The sequence below is a fragment of the Dipodomys ordii genome, unplaced genomic scaffold (genome assembly GCF_000151885.1).
Source record: "Dipodomys ordii isolate 6190 unplaced genomic scaffold, Dord_2.0 Scaffold24, whole genome shotgun sequence".
In the NCBI taxonomy this organism is placed as follows: Eukaryota; Metazoa; Chordata; class Mammalia; order Rodentia; family Heteromyidae; genus Dipodomys; species Dipodomys ordii.
In genome coordinates, this window is record NW_012267240.1 from 13,718,566 (window position 1) to 13,731,743 (window position 13,178).

The 13,178-nt window shown below is 39.2% G+C and overlaps 1 protein-coding gene across 1 annotated transcript in view; it reads right to left on the reverse strand.

Annotated features, from left to right (window-relative positions):
* The window catches only part of Mrc1 (mannose receptor, C type 1), an 80,388-nt gene that overhangs the window by 28,547 nt on the left and 38,663 nt on the right, over positions 1 to 13,178 (reverse strand). Inside the window, exons 10-15 of the mRNA XM_013014757.1 lie at positions 12,017 to 12,132; positions 8,774 to 8,922; positions 6,325 to 6,524; positions 4,092 to 4,219; positions 3,499 to 3,586; positions 1,348 to 1,492 (exon numbers count right to left, since the gene is read on the reverse strand). Of these exons, the coding sequence (XP_012870211.1) occupies positions 1,348 to 1,492; positions 3,499 to 3,586; positions 4,092 to 4,219; positions 6,325 to 6,524; positions 8,774 to 8,922; positions 12,017 to 12,132 (826 nt within the window). The remainder of the gene's footprint in view (positions 1 to 1,347; positions 1,493 to 3,498; positions 3,587 to 4,091; positions 4,220 to 6,324; positions 6,525 to 8,773; positions 8,923 to 12,016; positions 12,133 to 13,178) is intronic.

Genomic DNA, 13,178 nt, shown 5'->3' on the forward strand with positions numbered 1-13,178 from the left:
CAAGGGATTGGTTTTATTTGTTTTGTTTTGTTTTTTTGTTTTTGGGTCTGGTTGTGGGGCCTGAACTCTGGGCCTGGGCGCTTTCCCTCAACTCTTCAGCTCAAGGCTAGCACTCTACCACTTGAGCCACAGCACCACTTCTGGCTTTTTTCTTTTTGCTTATGTGGTACTGAGGAATCGAACCCAGGGAGCCACCTTCCCAACCCTCCTTATAGTTTTTAAAGGATACTACTAGTCACTGGTAGCTAAAAGACCTTTTTAAAAATGTGGCTAACTCACTCATCTATTCTGGAAACTGAAAGCTTTATTCTAATCAGAAGGCAGCATAAGAAAAAGAAAACAGTTGCAAGACAGCAGAGTATGATCGCTACTGTGATTCTTCAACAGCAGGGGGCAATGTGGTTCCGTTTATCTATTTAATGAGTGCTGACCTATATTTTGGTTGGTGGGTAGGGTACTTTGTTTGCTTGTTTGCTTGATCATCCTCACCTGAGATCCTAGCTCCTCTGACCTCAAGGCCTGACTTGGACATGTGGAATACTTAAGAGTCATCATGAATAGTATCCTCATGATCTAACAGCATCAGAGGTCTCCAAATAGTGCTGAACATTTGATTCAGAAAACAGTACTTCAAAAAGCTTAAATACTTTTACCTATTTGATGACTAATATGTCAGAAGTTGAAAATTCCTTGGTGGGCACCAGTGACTCACACCTGTCATCCTAGCTACTCAAGAGGCTAAAACCTGAGGATTGTGGTTCGAAGCTAGCCTGGGTAGGAAAGTCTATGAAACTATTACCTCCAGTTAACCACCAAAAAGCCAGAAGTAGATCTGTGGCTCAATTAGTAGCACACTAGCCTTGAGCAAAACAAAAGAAAAGAAAAAAAGAACTCAGGGACAGAGTACAGGCCTTGAATTCAAACCCCAACACTGTTGCGTGCGCGCGCTCACACACGCACACACACACGCACACACACACACACACACACACACACACACACACAAGTTGAAAATTCCAAAAACAGCAATCACATTGGCTATACTTCATGGAGTAGGAAGCCTGGCCTCTCCTGTCCTGAAGACCCAAGGCCAGACTCAGAGCTGATCATGGGAACAATTCTGGAGAACGTGACTCCTGTCCAGGAATCCCAGGTGCGCTTTTGATCTTCAGTTCCTTTGGAATGTTTATCTGTTCTTGGTAACTTTTTTCTTACTGTATAAAAATGAGGGCCCCTGAGAGTTACCTTGTTCTCTTATTTTGTTCATTTAATTGTATTAATTCGGGGAAGATCGTGGGGGTGTCAGCAGATTAAGGGGGGAAAAGGAGAAAAGAGAGCCAATCATACCTTTTTGAATCTGGCAAATCCAGTTGTTAAGATGTTCACAGTTAATATCATTCCAGGACATACCTGGGTCCCCCTTCAGTTCACCACAGTATTCAACATTTTGATAATTATTAGGTTCTCCATAAGCCCAGTTTTCATACGACACCTGTAATAACATTACAGTTGATCTCTGTTTAAAGGGAGGTGACTTGATGCTGTATTCAAAACTTTAAATTGCAATCATTAGCTATTTAAGGCAGGCCCATGCCAACTATCCAAGAGAACACCACTGCCTTTATCATACATTCACTTTTCTCACCAGGATCTTTGTCCTCAAAGCATGAGTTAGGAACTTGAGTGAGGAACAAATAGTCTCTATTGCATGGAAAAATCTTAAAGTTGACGAATCCATTGATAACTTATTACATTGTTTTCTTTCCTTTCATTTAAGATAACAGATTCAAGGGCCATAAAATAAAGGTTTACAGGGAGACAAACACTTAGCAAAAAAAAGATAGCAGAAACACTTAACAAATACCTACTATTTTTCAGCATTGGAAATTCTAAATGTACATTCTATAAGCTTTCTCTTTACCAGATAGGTAAGACAGGTAGGATAAAGCAGCACAATTATTCTCACAAAATAAAAAATGGCCCATAAAATACTGCCAACAAAGTTAACAAACTTTGACAGAAATGAACAGTAGAAATAAATGAAGGCTCTGAGGTTCGGTGATCTATGAAGTTTTGTTGTTGTTGTTGGTGGTGGTGGTAGTAGTGGTGGTGGTGGTAGTGGGAAGTGTGTGTGTGTGTGTGTGTGTGTGTGTGTGTGTGTGTGTGTGTGTGTGTTGGTCCTGGGGCTTGAACTCAGAGCCTAAGAGCTGTCCCTGGGCTTCTTAGCTCAAGCTTCTTGAGCTAGCTCAAGGCTGCACTCTACTACTTGAGCCACAGCACCACTCTGGCCTTTTTTCTGAGTAGTTTATTGGAGATAAGAGTCTCACAGACTTTCCTGCCTGGGCTGGGTTTGAATTGCAATCCTCAGATTTCAGCCTCCTGAGTAGGATTACAGGCATGAGCCACCAATGCCTGCTGCTATGGAGTTTTAAGTATATAATTAGAGCCACACAGCTTGTAGATTGAGCATAATGATCTCTTTTCCAGAGATCTAAACATAAAAATTCACATTTCAACTGAGCCACTTAATAGGTTGGGAAAACTTGTTTTGACTGCCAAGAGCCAATTGCATATTTAGATTATTACTCATGGGCCATACAAAATTATCAATAGAGGCAGATGGCCATGGATAGCTCATGAGACACACATGTCTGTCCATCATATACCAGCTGATGTTATGAGCTTTCTATGGACCAGGGCCAGATGGCCCTCACTCCAAACCATCTTTCTCAAGTTGAAAAGAGGACATAGGAGGAGAATTGTACAAAATCATGTCCTTGGATGATTCCCCAAGTACTTGTTATCAAATACCATAACTTCTTACTCCTCCAATTCTGAGAATGGAGAAGTGTGCAGAAGTCTGACAGCTACTAAAAGCAATGTCCAAGTTATGTCCTTTCTATGGGTCTCCAGGGGCTGCAAAACACTCAGTTTTGAAGAGGTCTCTCTACATACCTGTTTTATATAGAAGGAAGATTATTTTTAAACAAACTAGTACCTATGGGTTGTTGGTTTGCTTTATCTTTTTCATTCAAAAGCTATGCTTTTGGCAAACAGGGGCCAAAGCAGGATAGTGATCCTTTAAATTGAGTGTATTTTAATCACATAATGTTTCAGGTTATCATAATGACCAGTCATACTACAAAAGTGGATGGGGGCAAAGGAAAACATCAAAATAAATATAGTACAACTAAAGACTCAGCAATAAGAGGATTGTGGTTCCTGCCACACCCAGGCAAGAGTCAGCAAGATTCACATGACCAGCAAGGTGGCATACAACTATAATCCAAGGTACTCAGAAAGCAGAGATAGGAGGATTGAAGTCCAAGGCCAGCCTGTGGCTTTAAAGCAAATAACTGAAGGATTGGGGAAATGGTTCAAGTGATACAGAGCTTGCTTAAACATGACCAGGCACTGGGATCCATCTTCAACATCCCATTCCAATAAATAAATAAATAACACAACAGTAAGAAAATGATATTAAGTCAAATTACTCACAGGAGAACCATCACTCCAGGTAAAACCCTCTGAAGGACTTCCATATGTCAATCCCAACCAAAACAGCTCATGGTAATTTCCACTGGCCCTTCAAAACATAAAGAAAACATATTCTATTGGATGTAACAAGTTAGGCAAGCTATGAGGACAGAACAGATTTGAAAATTAACCTCCAACACATAAATTAGTACAAAGTTTTAAAAAAAAGTTATCCACTAAATATACACATTGGGCAAGAGGTGTGCAGTTTGGTGCAAGCCATGAAATATCCTGTAAACAGGTTGCTGCTTGAGAACAAATTATTGTAACATATTGAAAGACAGGCATTAATTCACTCATTCATTTATCCATCCACCCATCCATCCATCTATCCATCCAACAAACATGCAATGCATGTTTTATACTTTTACAGAGCAATTGCATGCTGGATTTTTATAGAAGTATGGGATTTTGAAATCAAAATCAAACACAATCAAAACTTATGATATAGTTGCTTGAAGCAGCCTGAACCAACAATTTCAGAAATCTTTTTCTGAATATAACCATCAAATAGGTAAAAAGAAAAGAGAGAGTTGTCTAGAAAAGATACTTACGTAATTAATCTCCATATTGCTAGCTGCTCCTCTTTGTTATTGATACTAGCTAACTCTCCACCCAGAGCTCTACAAAAATCTCGAGATTCAAACCAGGTTTTCTTCTCATGTTTTCCTTTTGCAAACAGCTAAAGATGATATGATTTCAGAAATGATGTTATGTTGCATTGCTTATAAAATCAAGAGCAATAATAATTTACTTATGGTGGCACTTTATTTACAGAAAAATCAAAGCATTGTAATCTCCCCCCAAACAATGTAATTCTCTTGATTAAAAGCAATTTAGGAGTAGCTATTTGGGTAGCCACATTTGGGAGACTATTTTGTAGAGAAAACGTTACAAGATAAAAGCATTTTCTAGCAAAGGAAAAATCAGAGTAGAATCTTAGTAGCAGAAGGTATATAAATGAGATCCAGAGCTCACTGGGAAAGGATGACAAGAGTAATTTGGTTAAGTGGAGATGTCATTGAGGTACAAAATCATTAATAAATTGTTAAGATAAGGAAAATAAACATGAATAAGGAAAATTACTGCTCTGGAACAGTGCTGTATTTTATAACTGAGTTTTTTGGCAATCTTTCAACATTTTTCTGGCGGCATACTTCAAAACTACCTTACCTCTTTTCCCTAACAATTGCATCTTTTAACAACTATTGAACACACACAATGACAGACAATCATGGGAAAGAAACTGGTTATATGTTAAACTAAGTATAAAGGGTTTTATAATTTAGTGACTTGTGTCCTATGCTAGGGAACACAGCAGAGCCGTAGAATAAATAGAATCCACTGGGTCAATCTGGGATGTCCTACCAGTATGCAAACCATATAGAAGAGTTTTTAAATCTTCACTCATTGCTTCTCAGGAGTCCATATTCCCCTACATCACATGCTCATGGAGAAGGGAATATGTTTCCAACAGCCTACGGCTGCCGGGATCATCCTTAAACCCTGTAAGTCATCTTCACCTGAAATGGACTTGATTCATCTTGAGCAGTTCTCTCGAGCAGTTCCCATATTGGTAGCTCCTAAGATTCCTAAGTACCTCAACGTACGAGACGCACATATCTGATCTGTGTTCATCTTCAGATGAGCTATTTACAAAATCTTTTGCCTTAGTTCAGAATAAATTATGCTTTTAACTCTGACTGGCCAAAATCCATTCAGCAGAGCTCACTGATACCCATTCTTACTGGTGGGAATGAGCAGCTCAGCTGCCTAAGCTTCCCCTGCCTTCCTGGAGTTAGAGAGCACTCCACAGCTTCACGCTCACACAGGCTGCTTTTTTAATTTTTTCAGTGCAACATGTAAGGCCTCTCACAGGCTAGGCAAGCTGTCTCACTGACCTCTGTCCCAAGGCTCTGGTGGAAGTCTTGAAAATCTGTTTTACAAAGCATGTCACAGAAATACATCATTTAAAGGGACTGAAAACAAAAGTCCTGAGAGCAGTGACTTTTTCAAGAGGTAGAATTCAAATCTTTAATTCATTGGGATTTATTATTTGTATTATTTTTGTTCCTATGTTCGGCTAGTTGTTTATTCTAGTGAGCTTAATTGCAGAAGGATAAAATGGATGGTCACACCTAATGATGTAGAAAATAATAGTATGATACTGAATTGTCATTTAAATGTCACTGAGAGGCCATGTGTTCCTATTAGTGCCTTCATCTCTTTGCATTATAAGCATTTGGAACATTTTTCTTGGGAATCATTATAGCCTAGTTCATGAGTTAACTAGAATCTCAGGCTCCAGGAAGAAGACAAAAACAAGATGCAAAGGATTGTATGAAGGGGAACAAAACTTTTGATCAAGATGAAAAGAATAGTCACACACCTATAATAATCTCAGCTATTCAGGAAAAACAGAGCGAGGAGGATTTTAGCCAAAGCCTGAGACCTTACCTGCAAATTTAAAAGTAAAAAGACTGGGGCATGGCCCAGCTGATAAAGCACTCACCTAGAAAGCCCTAAATTCAATTCCCACTACTGCCAAATATCTAGCAAACAAACAGACAAACAAACAAAAGAAGATGAAGAGAATCATGAACTTAGAACAGGACTGACAGAGATGAGAAGCAGAGAGGGAAAAAATAACGATGAAGCAGGTGAGGACAGACTTCTGTGAGTTGCATTTTTATTTTCTGGGGTTTTTTAATTCCTGGGGTGGGGGCATTCCTTACCCTAGAGTGATGTATATTCCCAATTATTTATTTACTTAGTAATCATACTTGCCTTGAAACACAAGCTTGTTTTACTGGAGGTACCCCAATCCTCTGGACATTTGGGTTCAGGAGTTGTAGTGGGCTCTGGTGGGCGAGTTACTCCTTCTGCCCAGTGCTTACACACATACTTTGCTTTCTCATCACATTTCAAGACATCCCATAAGCCCCCTGCGATCCCTGTTCTCATGGCCACACATCCTGCTTTTCGCCCTGCATTAAACAAAGTACGAGATTCAGTCAATAGATGTTTGGTGAAGGCCTTCCATGCTCCCAGAAGACAGTGCGGGTTGAGTGGGAAGGTACACCCTAAATCCCCCACACAATGGTAAAATGTAGAGGTCTTTTTTTAAGATTGGGCAGTGAGTTTGCTGCCTTCCAAACCACTACTTTGCCTTTGATTTGTGTGGTCTGTACTCCAGCTCCAATAAGTAGGATTATGATTCAAGTAGAAGGAGCTTTGACCATATTTTGTAGTTCTAACATTTGGAAGTGTGTTACATAGGCATCTAATGATATTATATTAATGGTAGGATTGAATCTTTCATAATGGCAAAAATAGTGGTGTTTCTTTCTTGGCTGGCTCCCTGCCTTCCTCCTTTATATTTTTAATGGTTTAATATTTCCCCCTTCCACTTCATACAGAACCAGTTTTATTATTTCCTTTTGAGGCAGGGTCTCAATGTAATCTAGCTAGCTTCAAACTCACTCTAGCCCAGCAGGAAGCTCATTAAGCTCTCCTGTCTTGGTGTCCTGAGTGGCTAGGATCACAAGCATGTGCCACCACACCCAGCTAAAAGCAAAGTTCTCTATAGATTTCAAGTGAGAGATTTTAAGAAAGTACATCTATTTGGCACCTGCTTCCTCATGTTAAAATGCAAACAACTGGTCTGACCTTATAGAGTTTGGACCTAATTTTTTAAGTCTATAAAATAAAAGGAGGATGGTACTAAGTTTAATAGTTTATCACTCTGTTTTTATAAGTATGGCTATTTCCAAATAATAATTGACCAAACACATTGCTTCCAGAATGTATTCTCTAAAATCCCAGACTTCCTAATACCCAAAGAGTTTTCTCTGGTTCCTACAGAAATCCCCTCTCTTAAAGTGAAACTTCCTTTAATGGGAACCATCATCTTTTTTACCAAAGATGTCCCCTGACAATGGCTATAACTGAGTTCTGGCTCTACTTTGGCCAGTTTTTACTCAGCATTCCAGGATTCAATAACTCTCATGCTGGGTGAGCATGAGGGCGAAGTAAATCTAGACCATAAGAGTTACTACTGTGGGCTGGGAAGGTGGCTCAGTGGTAGAGCGCTCGCCTTGCATGCCTGAGGCCCTGGGTTCGATTCCTCAGCATCACATAAGCATAAAGAAAAAAAGCTGTAAGTGGCGCTGTGGCTCAAGTGGTAGAGCGCTAGCCTTGAGCTGAAGAGCTGAGAGACAGTTCCCAGGCCCAGAGTTCAGGCCCCAAGACCGGACCCAAAACAAAAAAATAAAAAAGAGTTACTACTGCCCAGATTTTATTTTAAAGCACGCATTCCATTTTTAATATTTTACCCAGCTTCAAAAAATGAGTAAAAAAACTTACAACTTTTCACAACATTTAATAATTAAACAAAGATTGCATTGTTCAGATTATGGATCCATTTTTTTTTATTGAAAGCTGAAAGGAATGCAAATTCAGAGAACTCCCAGAGATTAACATGTATTTGACCAAGCAGTAAATTCATACACTTGGCCTAGTTAGGTTTTGACCCAAACACAATGTAATATTTTCATTGTTGAATGTTCTGAACATCATCTTATGATAATATCATATGCCAATGATTCCCATGTAGAGAGAAGACCAGGAATCTTTCACAGTCTGTTTCAGAACTGGTTATAATCCCTAACTAAAGTAAATGAAACTTGGTGCCCCAACTCCATGTCATGCTGATCTGGAGACCACAGAGATTCATCTAAGTTGCTACTTGGATGTTCTCAGGTCATGTTAAGTTTTCAGATTCCCAATTCCTTTTCATAGTTATTAAAAGGATAAAAAAAATTCCATGGCAGACAGAGGACTACATATGAAGAGGAAATATCTCTTTCACATTGTTTTGGTGAGGCTGGGGTTTGAACTCAGGGCCTTGTACTTACTAAAAGCAGGCGCTTTAACCACTTAAGCCCCATCTCCCAAACTAAGGTAGGGGTTTGAATTCCACATAAGCACTTCCTTTAGTGCCATCACTGTAGCACACTAGTATTGCTATTTGCTGAAACACCTTATATCCACTTCCTATAGGCTTTAAGACACAAGTGAACCATTTGGAACATTCACAGTCACTTGTGACTTTCCAAAACCAGTATTAAAGAATGAAGCAACTTTTTCTTCTGGAGAGGGACACGGGGGAACAAGAGGCCTTTGCTTGATAGATTTTCAGGGTAGATAAAATCCTCAAGCAGAGAGGTGTACATACCTGGCATGTCTGAGTTCCAGTGGGTGAAGTGTACCTCCTCCTCCACTGTCCACTGAAAGGTCCCTTTGTTTTGTACATCTGAAAGTCCTGTCCAAAAATATTTCTCAGGCCTCAGTCCAACCAAGCTAGTCAGGAATGCTTGTTCATATCTTTAAAAAAATCAAACATTAGATAATCTTTAGAAACATTTATTTGATTTTTTTGAATGAAAGTGGTAAGAAAGCTTATTAGGAGAAAAATCCACTTTCAGTTTATGTAATTTGAACAAGATTATTTGCATAAAAAGCATCTCAGTTCTGTTTGAGCTATGATATAGTTGTTTTTTTAACAACACTACATTATACTTACATATCACTTAGACTATAATTAAATTTCATTAAAGTATAAGTTTATAAAGGAAAAATATCATATAGCTGAGTAAAATTAAATCTTTCAAATATCTTCAGCAATTTTTCTAGTCCTCACTGGTCTCTTTGCCTCTCCTCAAAATAAGAACATTTTGAAAACCCAGAGGATAAAATAATAGCAATTTTGCAAATGTTTAACAAACTGTGTACTCTACCCAATTCTCAAATAAGCAATAGTACAAATGGAATTGTCTACATGGATTTTTCCCCCTTGATTTCATTCTCAAACCTCAGGTCTGAAGCAGAGAACCATGAAGAAATAACAGGGAAGCAGAAAATCAATCTCAAGAAAAGCAGGGGCAAAGTCATAAATTCTAACGCTTTCTCTTCCTTCCTCTTCTCATCTTTGGAGCTGGCATAAGTTGGTAAAAATGCAATTCAGTTGGCATGACAACCTCAAATTGACTTCATCAACTAACACAAATCAATGGAGGCAGCAGCACAGCCATAAGTCTGTTTCTGGAACAAGAGGAAAGTAGAGCACAAATCTTTCAGAAGAGCAATGGAGACTCCAAAGAGAGCAGGAAAGGGCCCTACAGAGCCTCAGTCATAACAATATTTAAGGTCTTAGTCTGGATAATTCTATACCCTAAATAGAATAAACAACAACTCCAATTGCAAGTTATTTTTCTTTTCCTCTTCCTCCTCCTCCTCCTCCTCTTCCTCCTCCTCCTTTTTTTGTCAGTCATGGGGCTCGAACTCTGGGCCTGGGCACTCTCCCTGAGCTCTTCAGATCAAGGCTAGCACTCTACCATTTGAGCCACAGTGCCACTTCTAACTTTCTGGAGGTTAATTGGAGATAAGATTCTCACGGACTTTCTTGCCCAGCCTGGATTTGAACCGCAATCCTCAGATCTCAGACTCCTGAGTAGCAAGGATTACAGGTATGAGCCACTGGCACCTGGATAACTTATTTTTCTTAAATGTCTGAAAATCAAACTTAACAACAGTGTTTCTATTTTTTTAATGTATAAGAAAAAATACATAAAATGTAGTGAAAGATTATACGTATTTTTCCAACAGCTCACCTATAATGCATCCCAGAATATACCCATATGGTACTTAATAGTGAGCCATTTATGTCCCTTATTTTAAGATTAAAAGTATTTACATGGTGATTCTCAAGGGTTTGCCTATGTCTGCGTTATGCTTATGTTAGAATTTAGTTGCACACTGAGAGGTAAATGAGTTGAAGTACAATTCTTTTGTACCCACTTAGTATGTAAAATCTTTAAGTAGTTGTATGAAGAGATTTCAATTCAACATACCAATTTATGAGTATCATGCATCTTGATGGATTTCACCTTGATATCATTTTGTTAAGGAGTTTTAAGCATCAGTGCTCCTAGTTTTTTTTTTGCATCTTCCTTGAAAGGACCCTAATGATATTTATCCTCTTTGTAGTAAATAAAATGGATATTTTGTTGGGTGCTGGTTGCTCATGCCTTAAAGCCTAGCTATCAGGAGGCTGAGATCTGAGGATCATGGTTCAAAGCTAGCCCAGGCAGGAAAGTCCATGAGACTCTTATCTCCAATTAGCCACCAGAAAAACTGGTAGTGGCACTGTGGCTCAAGTGGTAGAGCACTCACTGAAGAGCTCAGGGACAGCGTTCAAGCCCCACGACTGAAAAAAAATAGATATTTAAGTTTCTTAGGTACATCATCCAAGCTTTACAAACAGCAGGTCAAAGAGCAGAATAAATGAACACAAAGACGGATAGGACCCTCGAGATCAAAGGTACATGAAGTACTCTGTCCATTTATTTGATTTCCTTAACCTATCAGTCTATTACCTAAGAAAACCTAAGGGGGAAAAAGGGAAAGTTGGAAACAATGAATTCTTCTGTGTGATATATATTTCTTACGCTTTGCTCGTAGATCCCAGGCTTCTCACTCGAACCCCCTTTGTCCGACCCTAGGACATAACAGCTGCTCTCATGTCCTAGAAGGCTTTTTAATGAGTCTCCTTATTTGGTTTATTAACAAGCAAGCATGCCTAGGCAATGAAGTCTCCATAAAACCTCCAGGGTTCAGAGAGCTTCCAAAAGCTGACCAGGAGAGGGTTCCTGGAGAGCTATGCATCTGGAGAACACATGAGGGCTCCATGTGCTCCTACAACACAACGCCATGATTCTCTTCACCGATATCCTTTAACATTTCCTTATCACTCACCAGTAAGTGTGTGTCCTCGAGTGCTCTGAGCTCTCTAGCTAATTAGCAGGGCTCAAGGAAGGAACTGTGAGAATCTAATCCATAACCATCTTTTACAAAAACAAGAGGAACACATGGGACTTGCACACCTCATATCTGAATTGAAGGGGTGAGGGCTAGTCTTGGGGGCTGGGGCCTCAACAATGGGATCTGATGCACTTTCCAGGTGATGTTAAATCGGATGAAAGCATGCCCAGCTGGTATTGTGGCCAGACTGTTTGATGACTAGCAAGGGAAAGGGAGAGAAATCCTCACACCTTTGGAAGTCATAGACATGATCTGAGGGGCCTGAGCAGGTGAAGGGCAAGTATTATCATACTCAGCCCTCTCTCTCCTCCCACTGGATGGGAGAAGTAGTAAAGACAAAAGATCAGCAGCTACATCAGTAAACTCTTCTGGATTTTGCTTTAGAGTACTAAAAGTAGCAAAACAAAAATATTTTATACTTGTGATGAAGAATCCAAGTAAGAACATCATTCTCAAGGTGTCAACGAAACTTTATAGACCACATCTCAAGGTCACACATAACTCTTGCCAAACCTTAGACCAGGCCAATATTTAAAGGTTGCTGAAAAGTATCCACGATTAGACTTATTTTAAAATAAAATTACAACCGTGAGCCTACCTGTCTTCCACAGTTGTTAAGTAAGCCTTCTCACTGTGGCATGTCTGGTTTGCTTCTGTGAATGTGGAAAGTGTACGGCCAATCAAGTAGCAGTAAAAACCATGTCTCTTCCAGCCCTGTTAATGTCCACAAACAAGGAATAAGTGAGTAGACTGTCAAGGATATTTGTCAGGAAATCTTGTTTTAAATACTGTTCTCTCATGAACTACAGACTGATCAACAGTTGATAGGTGTAATAAAAACACATCTGAACAATCTGAAATGAAAACCATGTACAGAGGAATAATGGAAATAGTGAAAAACACTGTCCCTCATATAGTAAATTCTGATATCACATAGGGAAAAATCCATCATTCTTTTTTTGGACACATCCTAGAATGCAAGCAGTTTGTAAGATACTCAACAGAAAGGCTAAGATTTCATTCAGAGTAGGTAATCACAGAAAATAATTTGTGGAGTAACAAATCTAGCTGCCTATAGAAGCCAAGAGCAATTAGTGACTATAAATTGAATTGGAGGAGCTGACTGGATGATATAGTAGAATTCTCTGTCTTGTTTTAGAAACGTTTTAAAAATCATTTTGCTTTTTGTTTTTGTGCCAGTCCTGGGACTTGAGCTCAGGGACTGGGCACTGACCCTGAGCTTTTTTGCTCAAGGCTAATGCTATACCCACATGAGCCATAGCTCCATTTCCAGCTCTTTGGTGGTTAATTGGAGATTAGAGTCTCATAGACTTCCTGCCCAGGCTGGCTTTGAAGCATAATCCTCAAATCTCAGTCTCCTGAGTCGCTATGATTACAGGTATGGTTATTTTCAAACTTTAAAGATTAAAAAATGTGTAAATAAAATAATAAACCTCATTTGCTAGGCAGCAAATTGAGATACTGATTCACTTTTTAATATTAGGAAAACATAATGTTCACCATTTAAAACTAAAAGTAGAAAGTATAATTTGTAAGTCAAACAGAGGGGAAATGGGAAAAGATTACTCAGCACAATGAACAAGATACATAAAAAGAAAAAAAAAGCAAAGAAGCAAGAGTAAAGCACCTAAGAAGAAGCTAGAAAGAGGGCTGGGAAGGTGGCTCAGTGGTAGAGCGCTTGCCTTGCATGCATGAGGCCCTGGGTTCGATTCCTCAGCACCACATAAGCAAAAAGAAAA